The sequence below is a fragment of the Hetaerina americana genome, unplaced genomic scaffold, assembly GCF_022747635.1.
Source record: "Hetaerina americana unplaced genomic scaffold, ioHetAmer1.1.p SCAF_10, whole genome shotgun sequence".
NCBI classification, from domain to species: domain Eukaryota; kingdom Metazoa; phylum Arthropoda; class Insecta; order Odonata; family Calopterygidae; genus Hetaerina; species Hetaerina americana.
This window is the reverse complement of record NW_027286070.1, coordinates 58,763,699-58,787,166: the sequence shown is the minus strand read 5'-3', so window position 1 is coordinate 58,787,166 and position 23,468 is coordinate 58,763,699. Positions and strand designations below refer to the sequence as shown.

Genomic DNA, 23,468 nt, shown 5'->3' with positions numbered 1-23,468 from the left:
TATTCATGTAGAATTACTAATGGATTGAATGTATTTTAAACTTATTACTGCTTGTAAAGGATTTTTGGGTTTTTTTGGTGTACATTGCATGTGAAGTCTTTATTGGTTTTCCATGAAATCAGATGTTTCACTATCATTTCTAAGGTCAAGTCTGGTTTTTTTCTCAGGAAACTGAGCATTTGAGTAAGTTTTGTCACATTTAAATAAATTCCTTTTGGGTCAGTAGTCTCCTGATTACATAAATATTCTATGTTCATTTCTTGCATTCTTTATGAATTAGAGCTTTGGTTTCTCCTTTATTGGTTCTCCATGGCTCTGAACATATCCATAATAACAGTTGTTACATTCTTCTGGCTGAATTTCTATGGCCTTGATCAATCAATTCCAGCATCTATTGGGGTAACGCAGTAAATGTCTTGTTGAAAGATATTGCATGGTCATGATTGAGGCTGTGTTCCACAATTGCCAATTTTTCTTAGTGTTCAGCCTAGTACAATTACCATGCTTACATGAGAGTAGTAGCTGATTAAAGCCTTCTGACTGATCTCAAACATCACCGGAAGTTATTCCATCGGAATTGGTATAATGAGCTGGAATTATACAAGGTTTATTGTCTGCTCATTCCTTAAGCAGGGGTGTTGTCATGGTACAAAGTCCAATTTTTTTCTTCCACAAATCTGGGCGTTTGTGGCAGATTCCTTTGTGCAAATTGCGCATAACTTGCTGGTACTAGTATTCCTTATTTACCGTTCCCCCCTGTGGCAAGAACTCTTGTGCATCATGCCCCCGCAATCAAAGACGCTGTAAGCAAAACTTTCACATTCGACGGACACTTTTTTCGGTCTTGGCTCGTGCTGCAGCTTCCAATGGGATGATTGAGCTTTAGTTTCCATGTCATAACCATAAACCCTTGATTCGTCACCAGTTATGACCCTCTGGAGCAAATCTGGGTCATTGCGGACAGAGTCATTAGCAATGTTAATGCGTTGCTGTTTTTGGTCAAAATTGAGTAATTTTGGTACGAATTTCGCGGCCACCCGTGTCATGGTATATATTATTGGTAAACATCGAATGTCACGAGCCAATCGATATGTTTAGATCCTCGGCAACTTTTCTAACGGTGATTTGACGATTTGCCAATACTATTTTCTTCACTTCATCAATGTTTTCGTCTGTTGATGTGCTCGGGCGTTTGGCACGCTCTTTGTTATTCACATCTTCTCGACCCTCTGAGAACATTTTGTACCATCCATAAACGTTGCTTGGGTCCAAGGTAGCGTCTTCATATGCCACAGTAAACATTCGGAATGCATCCATACACTTAATTTCATTTTTCACCCAAAATTTGATTCAGATTCTTTGATCCATTTTTTCGAACAGGAAAAAATCATAGACAAGCCAAAACACGTCCAAGCAAAACAGCTGTCAACAATTAACTGAATACTCAAAATGGCCCAACTTTTTGGCATAAGTGAGAAACATAAGTACCAACATAATGCCACGAAAAAATCTAATATACATAACCCGCAAAAATCCAAAATTTGTGATATTTTTTGAACAGACTTCCTATTTAGAATGTGGAATGTTACCATTGTGAAATTAGTCCTAGAATTAATTGATCATCGGCCACCACCATTGAACCTGAGAAAGAATTCTGGAGACGCTCTTTTTGGTCCAGAAAGGACTGTAATTGGATGGGAAAAACTGATCGCAAAAGCTTACTAGCCAAATGTGATGATGACCTCAGGTAAAATCACAAGATTGCTAGGCAGGCACAATATCCAGATAATTCAACAACTGCCTGAGAAATAGCTATAGACCTTATGAAAGTAAAAGATAACCTTGGTTGAAGATTTCCGGAGCTTATTAATTTTCCTGCAAATGCAGTAAAGTGCATATGTATGAATTGGGGAAATTGGCTAAACTGCCAAAGCCTAAGGCTTGTTTTAAAAAGTACAGATTTTGCAACTGACAGACAGAAAAATCAATGATCATGGAACACAGTCTCAATCATGAGTGTAATCTTTCCTCTTGACAAGGTATAATTACTGTGTTGCTGCAAAGGATTCTGGAATTGATCAAGAAGCCATCAAAATATAGTTAAAAAAATGTAGTAAACTTCAATGTCAGATGTCTTGAGCCAGTTGTTGCAGACACTATTTGTGACTCATGGAGAAATAAATATAGGAGCTGAATCAATCCAACCAATCATGAGGCTCAAGACCCAAGCATGAGTGTATATGAGCTGGGCAAAGCATGACCCAAATACAAAATGATTTCCTGAGGATAAGAGCAAAGTTGGTCTAGAAAATCTTGACAGCACAACATTTCACCTTGTGGAAAACTGAAGAAGATGTAATAGAATCTTGCTTATGGTTTGATTAAAACTTATCCCTTACCTCAGTGAATTGTGAAGAAACTGTATTTGTTCCCTCCAAAATAATATACCTCGGAGCATAATTCCTTGAATTCCATAATCATTAATCTCCTCCTTGAATTTTTATCAATGGCATTTCAACCTAAAGCCTGTATTGCATAATACTAATTTGTAATGCACCAGTGGATCATCATTGCTTAGGTGTTCTCTCGTAGAAACCTTTAAAATTTGCTATTATAATGCTTTGCTTTACAAAAGCAGTGAATACAGTTTATTATATTCCTTCATCCAGAGTATCCAGGTGACAGAATTGGAATCCTACTAAAATAGGGCATACACAAAGTGTTAGTCTTCCACACCTTCCACTATCCTGTTCCACAACCATATCAATCAAACACACCATCCAGCTCCTTTAATACTTGCAGTCCAACATTGTTCGTACAATCCAGAATTACAATCAACTTTCATCTTAGTTTATCATCCTAATTGGCAGAAAATTTCATAGGCTATAATGTTTAAATAATTTGAAAAAAGAAGTCTCAATTCTTCTTTTGTTGCATTAAGGTTTCCTATGCAATCTAATATGCAGTCATCTCAATGCAGTCTAGTTGCATTACAAGGGAAATTAATTTTATGAAATGTGAGAGAGAAATGTCACTATTAGAAAATGTAAAAGGATCCTGTGCATGGAATCATTTAATGTTCTGATGGTATAGTGCAAATGTACTGCATGTATCCTGCATCATTATTATAAATAAACAATCTCGAGATTTGTTGATGTCAGCTGTCCCTGCATCATACATGCTACACTTCCTAATGCTGTATCCAATTAGGTCATCTTGAAAATCATCAATATGTTATATTCAGTGTTCAAATCTTCCTTCTTTTGACAAAGAAAAGTCATAATATTCTTGATAACAAACCATTAGACAAAAGGTTTGTCAAAATTTGTTTCATTGCCTTTCAACAAGGAATGAGGAAAATGAGGTTAATCACAAGCACTTGCATTAAGGTGCTTTTGGAAGTTTAAAAAAAACTAAACCATGAAATGAGCAATAGGTGCAATCATTAAAGCATCGCTCACACGGCACCGATGATATACGGGAAACTGCCCTGATACAAGCTCCAGGTTCCGAACGCATAAATCCCACCAATCGTTCCATGTTAAAATTGGGGATTGTAGATAGAAGCCGGAGTACATTCTCAGGGAGAGAGAGCAGCCGGACCAAGCGAGCGTTACCTCTTCGTCTAATGTCTCCCCAGGGAAGGTTGCCGACAGTCGGATTTGGATCCATCCCTGAATACCTGATCTTCCAACCTCACGCCCCAACAAAAATGACACAACAGAGTCTGCAATCAAAAATAATCATTTATTTCACGACCCGACATTACATATGTTAAGAACATTCTAACTTGAACTTTCATAGTAACCACATGTACAGTAAAGGGATTCAACGTATCAGCTGTCGGTGGAGCTTCACAAGAGTAATAACACAAAGGTAACGATCTATTTGAACCCATTGCTTTCAATATATAAGGTAAATCCTGAAAGCCTTGCAAACCCAAATTTGAAGAATCAACGGTGTTTTTGCATCCCGGTAACCAAGTCAATTTTGTATTAAGCCTATTCAAAAGAGTTGCATGTAAAGAACCGTCCTCCTTTCTCTTAAACTGAGGTAACACCGAGCCTGCCTTTAAATCATCAACAGTATGCCTAGCCCTATACAGGGAAAACTTTGGTTTATATGGTTCTAAAACAGAATCAACTGTACATCCTTTTAAATCGGAAGGCATTACACCAGTTTCACCAAAGTCTTTAGCAATTTCTTGTGCTTTAACTCCCTTAAAAGTAAATTGTCTAATTTCTGAATATAACTGTTTCACATAAAGATCTACCCTACTTATCATCACCTTACGGTAACTAGAGACTTAACTGAACCCCAAGCTTCCTTGGCAAAGTAAGTACTAGGATTCAACAAATAATAATAATCGTCCCAATGATCATCCTTCTTGTAAAACACAAAATCTTCTTCCAAATATGTACACAGGTTATTACGTAACCTTATCACAGGAGCTGAATAAATACTACAAATTTTGGGAAACTTTCGTGGGCGACGAAAGAGCCGTTTCCGAGGATGGCGACGAGAGCGTAATGACTTCAACTTCCTCGGTACATACTTCCGGTAACCGCTCCTCCTTCGGTAGTATGGCCTTCTCCGCAAACCAGTACGGACTCGTCGCCTCCACATATTTCACGCGGTTGCGGAGAGCCTCGTCAGTAAAACTGTCATAATTGGAAACAAAAATTACAAGACCTTTAAAATCAATTCTTCTAGCTAATCCACATTTCACAGAAGCCATAAACGGTTTACCCTCTAACAATCTTTTTAACATTGACGCACAATGATACTTCATATCAAACTCTTCGAATAAAACAACATTATGAAATCCGGGATTCAACTGTCATTGGTCCCTAGGGTCATGCCTCCAGGATTGATAGGCAGGGGAGTGGAGAGAGAAGGATGAATACCCCTATCTTCAGGGAAAATGTACAATTAACGTACCTAAGGTCATTAAGCAAAGAAAACGAGATAGCTGAGACCATAAACTTGACTGGCACTAGGTTTGTAAAGGGGGAGGCAAAAACAAAGTTACAAGCAAGGGAATACACACTAGGTCACTTGGGTGTGTTTGGGAAACAGTGACCCACGTATACCTCAATCACACACAAAAAAGAAGCAAAATTAATTAAAAAAAGCAAACTTACAATCACTTTAATCACTACGGTTTGTTGAGGAATAACAGTCACTCTAGTGAATCGTATTCACACACACAGTCAGGGTTTGCCAGGATATCGCCTATGCCAGGGACCCGTTGTACTCATGCAGGAATGAAAAGCAATTGAAATAATCAAAAAGAACAGGCCCAAGTTCATGTTCACCATCACTCGGGTGTGTTAGACCTTTGTGAATCACACTGACTCACTCATTCAGGGTTTACAAGGATTCCTCCTATGTCAGTGACCCACCAATCACTCAGATGAATACAAAATTGTAAAGCAGATGTACGTGCACTTTTGCTAATTCACTCAATAACTCGGGTGTGTTCGAAAACAGGGACCTTTGCAATTCACAAGTACTCACTCGTTCAGGGTTTACAAGGATTGCAGAATATATTATGCATTAATTTTTATAGTTTATCAGAACCTCGAAGTCAACCATTCATAAGCTTTGGTTTCAACTTGACTGCATGAATTTTGATTCAAAGAGGCTGCCAGACCTTTCTTGCCTTCATTTGTTGTAGATTTTCTCTTTCCTTTGCCAGGGATGACACTGCCCATTTTCACATCCGTAACGGTTTTGCACAATTTGGTATGGATTTTTAACCCCTTTTGTTTAATCACTTAGATTTTTTCATGTATATATAGTGAGTAGTTAGTTATATGTAACATTTTATGTACCTCATTTTATTAGATTTTTATTTCACAACCAAAATAAAATCCAGCCATGCACGGGTAGAATTGAATCATAAAATTCATCCAATTTTGTGGGAAATATTGTCCAGATTTTTAAAATCTTCATTACTTTTTGAATTTTCCCTTAAATTATCAAAATGAGTTTCATCAAAATTGTTAACTATTGCATAAAATGCATATTTTTTTAAAGTTTAATAATTCTCCTAATAGTAATTTTCTATTTCCAGAAATCTCTTATTCTGTGGTAACAGTTCTTTTTTGGAAAAAGCCTTTTTATGATATGTTTTTGTAGTCTTTATAATTGTCGTTAGTTTCTTAATTATTCAATGGTTGTGGAAGATCCTGTTAATTAGGTGATGTGTATTTGCACGTTGGTTCATGTTAAAATTAGTTATCTTTTGACACTTATGCTTTCAAGTTCCTTTATGTGTACTTTTCAGGCCAGTGTTTCAGTAAAAAGAATGAACAAATTTATGAATTCTGAGGAACTTGACCTAACTTCAGTTAGTCATGACAATTCTGAAGGTAGGTGTTTTTTTCCAATGTAATGTTTGTTATTGATTAGTAAGTGTATACACTATGTTAAACTGCCTGTCTGGTTTTATTATTATCACATAAATGATAACAGTAACAGTCAATTGGAAAGTCACATTTTGTTGAGGTTATTTAAGATTCTGATTCTTATTTTTACATTGAATGATGGATTGTGGTGTATTATAACTCAAAAAGTAACAGAGTAAATGTTTAATCTTGTAGGTGATCCAATTGTAGTTGAAAATGGCACTTTTACCTGGAACCCTGAAGAAGATCATGTCTTGAAAGGTATTAATCTACGCGTGAAGAAAGGTGGATTACTTGCTGTTGTTGGCAGTGTTGGGTCAGGAAAATCATCATTAATATCAGCAATACTCGGTGAAATGGAAAAAGTTTCAGGGAAAATAAACACTAAGGTATATATTTATTTCATGGACTTGAAGGTGTCAACCAATTACATTAGTATTTGCAATCGTAATAATGTGTTTCTTTTTCAGGGATCAGTAGCATATGTTCCTCAGCAGGCCTGGATTCAAAATGCTACATTGCGTAATAACATAACATTTGGCAAAGAATTTAACAGTTCAACATACAAGCATATTATAAGTGCATGTGCCTTAAAGCCAGACTTTGACATGCTGCCTGCTGGAGACCAAACAGAGATTGGTGAAAAGGTTAGATATAATTAAAAACATGTTTATAATAATAATATCTGTAATACTAATTACTATATATGCTACCACAGTAATAACTGCATCAGATATCTGTTTATGCAACAGTCAAAGCTGATAATTTTTACCAATGTATGACATGAAAAGATTATGCTGGATACATGTATCTTAAGCAATCCAGCATCTTTGGAGGCTCTTGGAAATAAATATTACCAACTCTAGCTTCCCTAAAATAGAATTTTAGTCCTTTAAAAAGGAATTTTTAAAACTTGGATTTATGGTATTTAATAGCATGAAATGACTTTTTGATTTTTACAGCATTTTTATCATTAATACTCAACCCAATTCTGTAATCCTGAAATAGTTAATAATATGCGGTCCACAATCATGAATTTGAATGGTAATTTTGGGAATTTGGTCTTGTATTTGCTTGAACTACTGTTTTTTTGAAGTTTAGGGTGGTATTTATGTGTTTTTTCTCGTAGAGGTCCATAATTTCTTTATATTTTTGTCTGGTAATTAGGAATATGATATTAAAATCAGGAATCCTGATTGAAGTAAATATAAAATTAACGTACCTACGGTCTTGAAGCAATAAAAACGGGATAGCCGAGACCGTATACTTGATTGGCTCAAAGTTGAAATTTTGCATTTAATAACCCTTAATGAGTGAAGCTTCACCCTGGAAGTTTTGTAAAACCATCAAATGAGGGAGAGAACATAGTTTTCCACAGAATTTATTTGGTTTGGTTCGAGCATTTCACCATGATACAGCATCATGAGTTACAAATTTGTAATAAGATACATTCTCACGACAGAATGTTTTGCACTCAACTGAAATTGGAAATCACTTTCCTTATCGGTTTGTATTTTTAATGGTTTTCTCTTGCGAAAGATAGCTCTAAATTTTTCCACGATCTCATTGGCTTTATAAACAGCTTGATGGGTGGGAGTGAGTTGGAGCTCAAACGTAAGTGGTTATTTTGTGGGAACCAGTGACTAGTGGGAAGTAAAACTATAGTAATTCTGACAGAGGGACGGGTGATGAGGGGACGATTAGAAATCAGGGGGGTGGTAAAATGGGGAGAAGGGGGTTGAGGTCAATGAGAGGTGGTGGAATAGTGAGACATTTGTAGAGGAGGGGTGACGGAAGGTAAGGGTGAAAAATGTGGTCCTTTATTGGAGCAAATGTGCAGAGTAGTGGGGAAAAAAAATTTGTTGCTGAGTGTTGAACTTGAGTTGAATGAACATATTACAATCAATAACTGTTCGAGGATATCCAATTCCAAATCTTAGGGCACCCTACGAAACACTTGTGGAACAAAGTCGCTGTTGTGATTGTAGTCTTTACAATATATCCCAGTGAAATCTGTTGAATCAAACCAAATAAATTTGGTGAAAAAGTATGTTTTCTCTGTCATTTGATTTTTCACTTTAGTCTCAAGATCAGTTCATATTGGCCAAAGGCCCTGGTGTCTTCTGGCTCTTTTTAAAACTGAAACTATAGTTTTGGGCTGACTTCATTAATACAAGTCGCATGTGAAGCAGTGAAATATGATCCAGGTGAAATATGCTTGATCAAATCGCAAAGTCATTGGAGAAAAATTAGGAAAAAGGGTGATGTGTTTGGTAGGAAAATGAGGAAAAGGTTGGGTTTGGGGATTAGTCTTAAAATGAATGGCCCAATGAAAAATGGCAGATTATTTTTAAACGCTCTGATTTATTAATGTCAGCATAAAAAAATGCGCTGCACGTTTCAATTTCCTCAGTTTTTCACTATTATATGCTTTCTCAATATTGCCAGGTGTATTGTATTGAATACAATATTAAAATTATATAGCAGAAATAAAATGTCACACTGACACATTTTGTAAATGGAATACTTAGTATAATAAATTGATTATCACTATCATCATTATCACAACGGAAATTAGTGGTTTGAAAACTTGAAGAAATTTATCATAATCCTGTAATTTTCCTCATTATTGTGTTTAGAACAATTTTGATACTCTTTTCAGATGACCTTCATTCCACAAAATATAATTGAATGCTGAATTTTACAAGTTTTTATTCTCTTTAACTATCCTCTTGACTTATCTTTCAGGGGATTAACCTTAGTGGAGGTCAAAAGCAGAGAGTAAGCTTGGCAAGAGCAGTTTATAATGATGCTGATATGTACTTCTTAGATGATCCTTTAAGTGCAGTGGATAGTCATGTGGGAAAGCACATTTTCGAAAATGTGATTGGTCCTCAAGGAGTCCTAAATAAAAAGGTTGGGATGAGTTTACATTATTTGCATGCATAGAGGGTTCATCCAACCTGAATCCTTCAATTGTTTTAATTATTTTACTCTTGCAATTTTGAAAAACTTATTGGAATTACCATACTTTTTAGACTCGTATTTTGGTCACCCATGGAATCACATACTTGCAAGATGTGGATCAAATAATTGTCATGAAAGGTGGTGAAATCAGTGAGCATGGCACATATAAGGAGCTACTTCAGAAGAAGGGAGCATTTGCAGAATTCCTTCTGCATCATCTTCAGGAGGTGGAAGAAGATGAAGGCATTGCTGAAGAAGGTATGACCGTTATTCTGAGCAATCCGCAAAACTAGAAGGAAGATGAGTGTCAGGCTTTCTTTGAAGGCCAACTTCTACCTCTTCCAGTAGTACCTCCAGTGGTTTCAATGGATAAGTTGGCTTTAATACAGTTTTTCCACCTGTTATGGAGGCATCTATTGGTCAGAATGATTTTTGTTGCAATTTGGTCACCTTAAGTCTAACTTCATAATTTGTTGGATGTCTCAATTTATGTATGTTCCCTTAAGTGGAAGATGCCTACTGAATTTTCAGAAATAAAAAAGAGTTATTTCTCCGAATTACATTTTTTTCCAGTTCATCTCATGTACTAATATCTTTCCAAGTTTTGTTATACCTTTGAGAAATAGCAATGTATTTTTACTCTTGCTTCTCTGTATTTTTTTTCTCATCTAAAGTCTAGTGATGAAATGCTGTTCTCAAGCACTAAGTCAAACCTGAAAGTTTCTAAGCATCGGCTCTGGTGAGAGAGATAAATGCATTGTTATTCATTTGCCCTCCCTATTTTCAGGATATTCACCTTCTTGGAAAAGACCACAATACACAAGAAACTTAGAATACGTGTTTGAAAAATAGTTTCTGGCACATTTTAAGAAGTATTTCCGAACTTTCATTTGCAGATGGGTAATATGTTCATAAGTAAAATTCTAGTTTAAATAGTGTTCAAATGCTGTTTGAGTGTCAGTCATTCACATTACTGAAAAGATAACTCAATCATTATTCTGTTATTTTGAGGAAGTTTATAATTTTGTTACTCAGCCCCCAATAGTGATTTTCTTGCACCTTTGAGCAATTTTCAGGCTTTCTGTTGAGCATTGATTTAATGGATTCATCTTTGATGCAAATGGCTAAATTATAAGATTTAAATTCTTAGTGTCTCCAGTCTGATCCCTATCCCTTGAAAGTGGGCCCTGTATCTGCTTTTATTTAGGTGGTAGAATGTGGTTGGTTCATTTATTCAATGATCGCGACTTACACTGATAGCTATGTACCACTCTGCTGGATTAGGATCAGAGAAATTGATAATTGTATGGTTTATTTATAAATGTTGCAGTAAATGGAAGGAATTCTATACATTACTGTGTATCATGAACAGTATTCTTTAGTAAAAATGCTTGTTTCATTTTTTTATTCAGGACTGGATGAGATCAAGCAGCAACTAGAGAGCACAATGGGATCGGAGGAATTCAAGAGGCAGTTTTCAACACAAAAGTCAAGGATATCAGAAAGTGAATCTTCTGATTCAAGACAAAGGTCTCCAACTGGGTCTTTAAGCAGGTGTGTGTTGAACCCATGAAGTTATTATTTCCCAATTTTTCATCATTATTTGGGTCATTGCTTCCTCATGAACTAATTTTTGGACTTTGTTAGCAGGAAGAAATCAGTTGATACAAGTAGCTCGGGTAGTTTACAGGTGTTGGCAATGGAAGGTGAAAAGAAAAAGCCAAACCTGGGGGAGAAATTAATTGAAGCAGAGAAAGCAGAAACTGGCAGGGTAAGTTCAGTTTTTGTTCATTTTAACTGTGTAAATTCGTTATTAAATAGCTGATTGGAGAAAAAAATTGGCATCTTATAGCACCATATTTCAGAAAAATTAGATTTTGTTTAGGAACGAAAAAGTTGTTTTATACTTGTGCATTTTTTTATTTTCTTTGATGTACAAAAGTTTGTTTTTTATTTTGATTGTTTTAAGTTGTGTAAAAGTTTTAACTTATTGAGTAATAATATTAGTGAATATATAATGGCCAAATGAAGAGGGGATAATACAGAAATATGTATTACACCAGTTAGTAATCAAAAGATTTTTTGCTCCAATTTTGTACAAATTACCAGCAAAATGGGCTGATGTTGACCTAGTTAATTATCTAAATTGCATAATTTTGCTGTTTTCTTGTTCACATATGTTAGAGAAAAACAAGGATGCTAATTCATTTCAATCCTCTCTAAGGTAATTTGCGCTTGACTTAAATAATTATAAAATTTGTATGCTTGATGCAAAAATATTATTTCAGTCTTTCAAGATGACTGACTGCATGACAAAGTAGAGTGGAACCTACTGGAATTATTATAAATAAATTTCACAATATCATCATTTAAAAAAGCTTATTGCAGAATGGGAAATGAAAAATCAAAACAAATTTCATTCGTTAAAGAAGGCAGGTCAGCAGTGAGAAATATATTACTCTTTCAAAATACAGTATTATTATTACCGCATGTTATCCAATTGCATCAACTGCCAGGGACTTGTTTATTTATTTGACAGGTGTAGTAGAAGAAAAAAATGGGAATTATGGGAAAAGGAAAACATGGATTACAGCCAAAATGATTAAAAAGATAGATGAGAAAAGGAGATGGAATAATGTAAACATGGAATTAGGTAAGAGAAAGTGCAAAAAGACAGATAGTAAACTGAGGTGGGAAACTAATAGGGAGGAAGGAGCATGGTGGAAGACACAGTGACAAGGAGTGAAAGGGTGAGCACTGTACAGGAAGGTGAAAGCACCATCAGGACGTAGAAAGAGAAATTCCATGCACATTATCGAAGATACATCAGGAAAATTATTAAATGAAGAAGGAAAGATTCAAGAGAGATGAAAAGAATACTAACAGAGACTATATGGTAAAGATATAAGGCCAACAAGTTAGGACCTCAGGAGGATGGCATAGATTGGAATAGCTTATGTCCAGGCATACTTGATTATGAGATAGAAAAGTCTTTAAGAGAATTGAACTGATTTAAGTGATACCAGTGCCTCCACTGCAGGCAGGGATGATTCATTAGAAGTCTCTGGTCAGATAAAAACATACAGAGGCAAAAATAGGAAAAAGATGCCACGTTGATTAAGCAAATAGTATGCTACTTTGTTTAATTGCTTAGTTGTGCCAGTTCATGTGGCTATTGTTTCATTTCCATCCGCATCACCAATCTCAAGTGTTAAGGAATAATGATTAATAGCATTAGCTGTAGATAAATGCAGGGTTGTGTGCATCTCAGGCTTCAGGGATGCATCATGATAGCTTGGAAGTGCATTGATGAGAGGATCAGGCCAGTAAAGTAGGTAGCTAACTACATTCAAATTTATTTGTGCAGAGAAGTTAAAATATACCCTAACAATTTGAAAAAATTGAGCTTTTGCAAAATTTGTCCTATAAGTTGCGTATTGTTGCATCTTGTGAGGAAAGTTACTGTTTTTAAAATATACTGATACTTCATGTTCTTTTGCATCTTCCAAAATATTTATCACTCTACAAATGGTTTCCAACTCCAACTAGTCTAAATGAAATTAACGATGAATTTCCCATGTAAGAGCTAAAAGAGAAATAGATGAGGGCAACATCACGTTGAATTGGTAGTATAAGTTTACTGGAAATGTTGTGTGAATTCTTTTTCATATCCCTGTGGCAGGGATCAATCAATAAGCTTTAGGGTGATTTCCGTAAACAAATCTCTAATGTATACATTTGTATGTATTTATTGGCTAAATTTGATATGTACGGGTTATTTAAAATTAAGTACTCTTCCATTATAGGTTAAGTGGTCTGTCTACTCCCATTACTTGATGTCCATTGGGATATTTTTGTCAATGGCAACAGTTGTGTTGAATATGATATTCCAAGGCTTTTCAATTGGTTCAAACTTCTGGCTCTCTGCTTGGTCAAATGATAATACTACTGTTCAGAGCAGTAGAAGGGATATGTATTTGGGTGTATATGGTGCCTTGGGAGTTGGTCAAGGTAAGTGTATTTCTATTACTTCCATTGCAATTACAGCATTATTTGACACTGATGAATATGTATATGAACAATGAAAATGTTGCCAGAATATATTGATCTTAATTCCAGTCCATCATTTAGAATTTTTATTTAAATGATACAAGATAATAAGGCAACGTTTCTTCATATTTTGATAAAGCACTGACGGCACTAGTAAATTTATTGCATGGCATGCTGGAGATTAGTGGCATGGATTAGATTCGTGGGTTAAATTATTGTTTAGGTGTGCTTGCAATTTAGCATCAGGCTCAAGAATATAAAGGCCTACTTTATCAAGGGATACAATTAATACAAGGAATACAGTAATACTTCAACAACATTGTGCAACATGCTTGTTGAGGAATCTTGGAAGTTTTTCTTTGGAAAAAATTCCGTTTTCATTAGGTTTTAAGTGCTTTAAAATTTTTATCCCCTGTTATTTAATGAGCTTATTAATGTGTATGAACTTAGATTTTCTCATTCATTCTTTTGTCTTTTGAATGTTACCTGCAAAGGCATGATTTTAATTTTTTTACAATTTTTATGCAAATTTTGCTTGCCTCTGGCAGTATAGAAGTTGTTTAGTTCATGGTTTTAGAATGTATTGGTGATTGATCCATATGTTTTCACTTATTTATGTAAAATACTATTACAATGAAAGCCATCAGTTTAAGCTTACATAGTGGCTACATAAAACCCCATGCTGATCAAGCAATATTCTGGCTGTCAGAGAAAATTGTAAATACGCTTTTGGTTGCTTTGCAGCGATAGAGAAATATTTTTATTTCCTTCATTTTAAAAGACCTCCTTTCTTGAAAATGAATAGGAGTCACCTGTATATTTGTACTATTTTTAATGTTGCATGCATGATGTTAGGGCATTTATATCTATATGGGAACGGTTTTTAGGGATGTGAAACTTCCAATAAATGTAAGAATGGTTAGTCATATTTTAACCCTGGGGTTGTATTTGTTTCCTGAGAAAATGACAGTTGTGGTGGTGGCGGCAGAATTAAGTTAGAAAATTTAATGAATTTTCAGAAATATGTGACATATTGTGTGAGATAATTATAAGACCTAAATTTAAAAATCAGGTTCCTGTTTACTGCATAATTTTAGTCAAGAGTCAAAAAATTATAATTTAGTACTTCTATGATTTTTATTTAGGTGTGCATTTTTATTTCCTCGTTTTGATTGCCTTCCTACCTATTTTAAATTGCCATTTTTTTAGTGTTGTTTCATCCTTTTAAATTTCCTCTAACTAAAAATTAAAAAACTTGGTTTTTGAAAAGTGACTTGGTGTGGGAGAAAATTTATCATGAGTGGTAGAGACTATGTAAAACCATTGTTGCATTGATTTCATTATAAAATGTATTTTGAAATGCTATCTTTGCATATTAAAAATGAAGTACAACCTTAAAAAATAACGATCATCTAATATGAGTCATCACCTCATTGATGGTTAGTAGTTCACTGAACTGGAAAATTGTAAAATAATCAATTCAGAGATGTAAAGTATTCATGTTTATGTGTACTGAGCTTCTTTAAAAATGTAAGTATGGGAAAAGATATTTGATATGGCTGGTAAGAACATTGTTTTTAGTTTTTCTCCTTAGCTCTAGATTAAATCAGAGATAACTGGCCAACTAATATCTGACAGATAATTATTTATAGTGTTAATGTTAGACCTGGAGTTTAATTTTAGAATTGGATACATTAAGTTTTTTCTACCAGTGAATACTATAGTTATGTTTTTAATTTGTTGTTAGTGAAATACCTTAGATATTGTAGTGCATTATAGTTTATTCTGATATGAATGTAAGGTGTCCAGTGATTTGGAAAATCCATGAAATGACAGAGAACATGAACTGCATTCTCATATTGTGCGACAATTTTTAGGCACAGTAAAATAGCTTTTTGATGGAATAATTGGCACACTTCACATTATGGCAATCCATATAACACCAATTAATTATTATTATAATTCAATGTCACCTCCAAACTCATTTTATGGCACGTATAGCAGTGGCTGTTATTATATTTTATGGAGCAAACCTGTGGATTTCATAATTTTTTGACTAACAGAAACAATGCATAGTTTATGTGGTATCATAAAACTAGTTTTAATGTTTAAAGTTGCATATTTAAGCCAGACATTGTTAGCAGGCTGTACATTAGGATTATCATCAAATCAACTATGATGTCATCATTAAGGTTTGCATGTAGCAATTTTTTAATTGCATTGTTTCAAAGTTGAATGCACTGCTCAATTGATAAACATATATATTTTTATTGGCGCTCTGGTGATTCTTACCTACTTTGCATGTTAGAGAAAAATTTTGAATGAAAAAGATCGCTTCAGTTCACCCTTACTTGAATTACGTGCGTATCAGGATATAGTAAAAAAAACGGGAGCAATAATTTTGCCCATTAAATCATTTTGTGGAGTAACATTGCGCCTTGCAACAGCTTGCTCTTATTCTTGCAGTGCAGATCAGTAGGCCTTCAGTTCTCGTATTTTTTAAGTTAACAACAGAAGTCTATGGGCTGGCTATATTAAATAATATTTCCTGAAGCTTTAAAAGATTTTTTTAAACCACTATAAATGGAAAAAATGGATGAGAATAATTTGAATTTCCCGGATGAGAATAATAAATGGATGAGAATAATAATAATTTCCCGTAAATCATCATGATATGATGATTTACGGGAAAAGTTAATCCCTTGCCAGTGATCAGGCAGGTATTCAAAATAATAAGAGACATTTACACGGGGGGGTGCTTCCTTAGGTTTATGAGGAAATCCCATTGCCAGCGACTAACTTTTAACTTTTCCTTATTTTTTATGAATAACTTGCCTTCCTCCTTTATTTTCAATTGGTTAATTATTTTGACAGAAGGGCTTAATATCCTGCCACTTTTGGTTTTGTCAAAAACTCTGTGTTAAATGCATTAAAGGCCTTCACAGCTGATGGATCCATAAGCATTTGTGTATCATCTGATGAGAGTGTGTGTGTTAAAGTCATGTAAAATATTAATATCTTTTGCAAAAATTAATGAATCATCATGAAAATGCAACACCAAAGAGAGAACTAAATTTTATCTGCAGGAAATATGCTATTTCATTGCGTGGAAATAACATTTTTCCAGTAATAATGCAAAGTAAAGATAAAAGATTGATTTTTTTCATACATGTTGCAATTAATTTGTTATTTTTTTCCTTTCTAAAAATTAAAGTCAACCTCTATAATTCTTCCGTGACTCTAAGCCCCAAATATATCTTCAGCATTGGATAAAAAACTAGATGAATTAAATAAAATTAAGTGCTAGAAATAATCTACAGTCTTGCAAACTTCCTGAAAATAACCGTGGCAGTCTTTGCACAGGTTACCTGAAATGACCTGGCAGTAAAAGGATTGAATCATAAGCAATGGTACTAGAGATTGAGAAATTTACGAAAATTTGTAGCTCTATTTGAGGAATTTTCCAACTTATTTAGCGATATTCACTTAAGGCATATTTCCAACTTGCCAAGTCTTGTTGTAAAAAAGGGTATGCTGCTAATTATATTTACAAATGTAACTTTCCAGTCAGTCACCAGAGTAAGGGAGGGACATATCATCTAAAGGAAGAATGTGGTATAGGAATTATGCACCCTCAATGAGAGTGGGGTCCACAATCTGTTGTTGTCACATGCTGTGTAATGGAAAAATACTTTTTTGAATCAATTGATTCTGGCATCTGCAAGCTTTATAAATTTTTTCCTCATTGGCTCATGAACAGGTACTTAGCTGAGCCACAAATAACTGTTTGAAATGGTCATGAACTTTTCCATTTATAGATTTTTCAGTAATTTCAATTTGGTACTAGATCTCAAATTTCTTCATGAGTACATAAAAATCCAGATGAAGAATGTTGAACCCTTGCTATGAGCAATTGTATGTGTATATTTGTTGGTGGTTTTCTAAAAGTCCTGTTCCTGGGCCTTAAGAAGGAAAAACTTAATTGCCGGGGCTAGAAATGGAATTAGAATACCTTGATAAAAAATGGTTTTGTGGTATTGATCTTAACAACACATTTCCCCAACTATTCTCTCACTCTAATGCATATATATCATTTTTGTTCTCCTTCGGCAGTTTTTTATTCATATTTATCAATATTGATTAACAATGTTCATATGAATTGAAGGGATAAGGTAGCAGAAGGGAAGATTCTTGTGTCTGTGGAGAATAACAAAATGAAAGATCAAAAATATAGTATTCATGAAGACATAATGAATAACTGATAGTAGTACTTTTCCAATGGAAAAAATTTATTTTGCATATATTTGGAAAATAAATTTTATCTAGTGGAAAAGTGCTACTATCAGTTATTCATTATATTCAATTTCCACCACATCATGCCTGAAGCTATTTAATTTGATCACCAAGACATTTTTTGAATTAATTTAATTGATATCCATAGTGTAATGAAATATTTTGGAAAATATATGAAAAGGAAAAATGAAGAATAAAATATGCTCCAGGAAATCAGTTGAACACGTAATTATGAGCCCAACTACTACACACCTCTCCTTGCAATTTGAGCCCATTTCAGTGGCAGTTACTGAGGCTGAATTTTAATTCTTTTTAATTCCTTGTTTGACTCCTTTCATAAATGATCCCTTGTATAAACCCTTAGATGAGGTTATTCATTGTCGATTTATCAAGTTCATTTATCTAATTGTTGATTTTCATTGAAATATGAGACCTGGTGAAGAGTTAGTTCATAATTAATAGTAAACTCCCTCTGTTAGATTCCAAGAAACTGCAGAAAATGCCATTACAGTAACTTTTTATGGAGTCATCTGATAATGTGCTATAGAATACAACTATTTCAATTTGCAATAATCATTCGCCTTGACTGGGATCCCATTTGAGACAAATGGTGTTTACACTTTGAAATTGTTGAATTTCCCTGTGTTAATTTAAGGTGTGGCACAGTTTTGATCCAAAGAACATGGGAGTCTTGAACTCATTTCATCTCTTATATTATGCCCAACTAGGGCTTTCTGGTCTTAGTTCAACCTATCCAAAATACTACAACCACTACTTCTTTTTTAAAATAAAATTACATTCCTTATTTCAAGTATTTTTTCCCTCTGCCACCCTTCAATTTCCCATCCAATTAGATTTTATAGTGCCATTTTTGCTTGATTAACTCTAAGAAAAAGGACACAGAATGAAGATTCAATGTGTTCTCATGTCATGTATTTTCCATTATAATTAGACACCACAGGCAAATGAACTGGTAGCAGGTGTTGAGCCAATGGAGACAAAAAATTTATATTCCATCCATCCACTTATTTCTGTTTAAGTACAATACATTGCAATAGAAAAAATATGATTTATTAAGATTAGGTTGGATAACGAAAAAGCCGAGACCGTAAACTTAGATTATGTTGTTAATATGCTAAATTTGGTTATTAAAATACCATTGGTAAGTGATATGATGGCTATTGGTTTTAACTTAACTCTTATCAACACTCATATTAATATCCCCCAGAGCATAAAATTGTGATGAATGCATATTAAATTCATATCCGTACAAGGGTTGCTATTTATATTTTCAGCCTAATAATGAAAAAACAGTAATTTGTTGTTGAAAATGGCTTTCTTATATTTCGATGTACAAGCCATGATTATCAATAAACTTTTGCTTGCGCTTGTACCAATTTTCGTAACACTTTTTCCACTCAGTTTAGCATAACTCCAAAACATGGCATTTGAATGCATCAATGGCTTCTTCAAGCACGGAAAAGCGTTGGCCACAAAATTTTTCCTTGATAAATGGGAATAGAAAGAATTCATTTGGTGCTAAGTCAGGGCTGTATGGAAGATGACCCATCAATTTGACATTTTGGCCAGTCAAATAGGTAGTTGTATCTGCCAATCTGTGAGAGCTTGCATTGTCATGGTGAGGAATGATCCTTTGTTGCGGCATCTTTTTTCCATATTTCACCCAGCACTTCTGGCAAACAAATGTTTGTGTACCATTCAAAATCCACGGTTCTACGGTGCTCTAATGGTATGGTTGTCACATGTACAGTTATTTCGAAGAAACAGGAAATCACTTGCTTTGATATGCTTCGTGCTCAAATCACTTTTGTTGGATTTGGCTCGTCTTGGAAGACTCATGCAGTAGATTGCTGTTTTTTTTTCTAGCCCATACGCATAGATCCAAGAATTGTCACCTGTGTAAATGTTATACACAGCCTTTGATACACTGCAATTGTATTTCTTGAGCATTTCTTTGCACCAATCAATGTGAGCATCTTTTCGAGCTTTTGTCATAATATGCAGGATCCAATGTGATCAAATGTTTTTCACAGCTAAATGTTCATGCAATATCTTATTGATGCTCATCATACTAATCCCAAAGTTTGCCTCAATCTCGCGATAAGTCACATGACGATCTTCCGTAACTAGTTCTTGCACAGTATCAATGTTTTCTGGCACAACAACTGATTTTGAATGACCTTCTTGACTTTGGCCGCTGAGAGAATGGTGGCTTTGATGAAATTCGTTATACTAGCATTTCACAGTGGCAAAGGATGGGGCTTCATTGCCAAAAGTGGGAATAAGTTGAGTTGATGCTCTCCTGTCTTAATAATCCACGTTGAAAGTCGTAAAAATCATCGCACGAAAGTGCTCACGAGTTAGCTCCATTTTTTGCTTAGACAAAGTACTCGAGTCACTGTAAACAACACAAGTTATGATCCAACAAAAAATGTTCAGAAGAAAGTTAGTGTTAAAAGGGTCAAACTTTCAGATGGTAACATCAGATATTGCCTAAAGTCAAGGATCAAGATATAAATAGCAACCCTCGTATGAACATTGAGCATGCTTGTCATTCAGAGTAGTAATGATAAAAACATGCATTTTTTAGGTTGATCAATTGTCTTACATTTACATGATTACCTATTCAAGGCACTCATTGCCAATTGGTAAATCTCATTTCGGAACATTATATTTCTTATTTCCATTGCTTTAATTGATCACTCTTTGGAATGATTGATTAAATCATGGCATAATAGCCTACTACTATGGGAATTGTTCATCAATAAAATGTGTGATATTTCAAACTTTAAGGAATCTTGGCATGTTTTGGTTTTTTGCAATGTAATCTATCAAAAATGACTTTTTGATGAAATTCACCATTTTTGCCTTTTAATTTTTTTTAATTTTTGTTTGTGTGATAATTTATCATTTCAATTTTATTTTTAACGAATTGACAATGATTATGTCATGTAAAAATGTATGTATAAAATATCTTATAAAGTGAATGAGTAAGTAGTTTTGACATCCATGACAAACACTGCATGAAATATAAATGCTTTGCATATTACAGCGGTATCGATATTTTTTGGATCTCTTAGTCTTGCATTGGGTACAATAGTTGCTGCTGATAATCTACAAAAGTACATGCTATCCAATATAATGAAGAATCCTATGCAGTTTTTTGACACCACTCCTATTGGGCGAATCATCAACCGCTTTGGGAAAGATGTTGACGTAATAGATAACATTCTACCCATGCTGATTCGCAGTGCTCTATCAACGGTTTACTCGGTATGGCATTCCTTTCTCATAGAAATGGAAGCAATGTTGTGTTCGTTCTAGTAATGGTGTGACTGCTTTTGGTGTAAGTCCTTGCAAATTGCTGCTATGGGTGTCAACAAATGTAAACTCATTCCTCACATGGAATTAATGTCTGTATCTGCCAAAAATCAATTGTTAAATTGCTTCATGTTTATGCATTGGTATTATTCAGCTTGGTGGTTGTTGTTGGTTTTAACTGTACCAGAACTCCTGCAAATCAAAATTGTTTATCTTAACGAAACTATCTTTTGATGGTTGATTACAGTAAATACTTCGGCGTACTTTGAATTCTGTACATTAATTGTAGAGCAAGAAAGACTTAAATTAATTTTTAAATAGTACTGTTCCTTTTGAGTCAAAATTGATTCTCTGCAATAATTGCTAATTTTGATTAATTTTACATTCATAACATTCTGTATCCTGCTCCAGAAGTATCTGCTGCCCTTGAATTGTGTCAACATATCAGTTATTATCAGTATCATATCAGTGATCAGGTTAAAAGGAACTGGGAAAGCTGGCATTTATGATAAGTTATGTTCATTCAAAGCCCATGGTATCTATTTGCCTTCACATTAGGCTTCTGTGATTTATGGTGTCACTTTCCATGTATTCACCATGCAATTTCAAGAAAAATCTAAGTGAAGGCATAATGTAATTTTATTAACAATCTGTAGAGCTGAAGCAATAAGTAAAGTAATTTTATGTGTATGCATTGCAGGAGATGGTTATTGTCGAGTTACAAGTACTACTCATTGAATGCATATTCTCTATTAGTTAGTACATATCGATTCACTATTCATGATACCGGTTGTAATTGGTTATTAATGTTACACAAGGTTTCCTCAGGATGACTAACACATAATTTGAAAGATATTTATGCATATTCAACATTGATTTATGCACAAGTGTTCTTGATAAATTAAGTAGGAAAACATAAACCCTTGGGAATTGGTGGAGGCATCGTTACAGATTTCAAAACAAAAACCTTATCGATACAATATGCAATAGTTATAATAGGGCATGCCTGTGTGTATCACTTCATAAATTAATCCTCTGACATGTATGTAGTTATTGGTTATTGTAGATACCATTGCATTGTATGCATTTTGGGAGGTTGAATCTATATTGTGGGATTGCATATGTCATTATTGCTTCCCATTTTTTTTGGTGAATGTTCACAATGAATTTGTAGCTAAGCTTGTATGTTGTCTTTACAGTAACGTCAGTGCTGCTTTCATCTCTAACATTGTTCATTGGAACACTCAGGGCAGCACAAAGCCTTCACCATCATATGTTATCTAATGTCCTGAAGACACCTGCGTCATTTTTTGATGTGACTCCTGTTGGTAGAATTCTAAATCGTTTTTCTAAAGATATAGACGTTATGGATACTGGCTTGCCTCAGATTTTGAGAGGATGGACAGGGTGTTTTTTCGGGGTATGTAATGGCTGGCTTTAAAAATAACTGGGACCAATGTCTGCCAAAGCTCATGATACTATTAATTGTGCTAGTTATAGAATGTTAGTTCCCAAAACAAAGATATCTCAAAGTATTCATTGCTCTGGCTATACAAAATTTTGCAATTTTGCATGTGATAATTAAGCTCAATAGTTTTCATGCTGTTTAAGTGGCATGGCTGTGCATCACCTCTTTTTGTCGTAGCCTTAAAATTTTGATCCTAAATTTATTTTGTTGCATTATTTATCATTTACATTTATTTTTATGCGGCCACTAAAGTAGCAAAGATTTACACAGTTTTTTAAAATATTGGTCAGTAAAAGTCTGCCAATAGTTTGACATTCACTGTTTAGCTTGAGAGTATCTTAGGAATATCGATGAGTGTAGGGTCATTGATGCCTCTATTTCAACCAATATAACTCTGATACTTAACACAATTGGGCTCATGGTTATATCATTTCCATTTCTCATTTATCTGTGGGTGTGATAATTTCATGAATAAATTGAAATTGACTTAATTTAGTGTTTGTGGAACTTAATTGAATGCATCTGTGTGTAATAATGAAAGTATCACTTTTTCAGTCTTTATTAGGCATTTGTGCATCTCCTGAAGTTGTGCTCTTTTTTTCAGCTCTGTCTTGTGTCATTGCAGTATTGATGATCAATATAGGGCTACTCAATGCAGCTGCTTTAATGCATAACAAAATGACAGCAAATATTCTTAAATGTCCTATGTCATTCTTTGACACAACCCCAGTTGGTCGTGTATTAAATCGTTTTTCCAAGGATGTCAATGTTCTGGATAATACCATGTCTCACCTTATTCGGTCTTGCATTACAAGCTTTTTTCGGGTAGGTAACTAAATCTTAAAATATTGGATGCTTTTAATAATGATATTTCTTTGAGGAAGTTTATTCCTTGGCTACTGTACAACTGCTCATTAGTGTTAATGAAAGCTGAT

The 23,468-nt window shown here is 34.4% G+C and overlaps 1 protein-coding gene across 5 annotated transcripts in view; it reads left to right on the top strand.

The window, feature by feature from the left end:
- MRP (Multidrug-Resistance like Protein 1) overlaps positions 1 to 23,468 on the top strand; it is a 60,830-nt gene that overhangs the window by 13,335 nt on the left and 24,027 nt on the right. The window contains exons 14-22 of one of the 5 annotated variants that reach the window (XM_071598726.1): positions 6,293 to 6,377; positions 6,609 to 6,802; positions 6,884 to 7,060; positions 9,162 to 9,329; positions 9,452 to 9,638; positions 10,793 to 10,934; positions 11,031 to 11,151; positions 13,187 to 13,391; positions 20,797 to 21,017. In XM_071598726.1, the coding sequence (XP_071454827.1) occupies positions 6,293 to 6,377; positions 6,609 to 6,802; positions 6,884 to 7,060; positions 9,162 to 9,329; positions 9,452 to 9,638; positions 10,793 to 10,934; positions 11,031 to 11,151; positions 13,187 to 13,391; positions 20,797 to 21,017 (1,500 nt within the window). Of the gene's footprint in view, positions 1 to 6,292; positions 6,378 to 6,608; positions 6,803 to 6,883; positions 7,061 to 9,161; positions 9,330 to 9,451; positions 9,639 to 10,792; positions 10,935 to 11,027; positions 11,152 to 13,186; positions 13,392 to 20,796; positions 21,018 to 22,264; positions 22,486 to 23,137; positions 23,359 to 23,468 lie in introns of all 5 variants that reach the window. The other 4 variants (XM_071598724.1, XM_071598723.1, XM_071598722.1 and 1 more) reach the window with 4 other exon arrangements.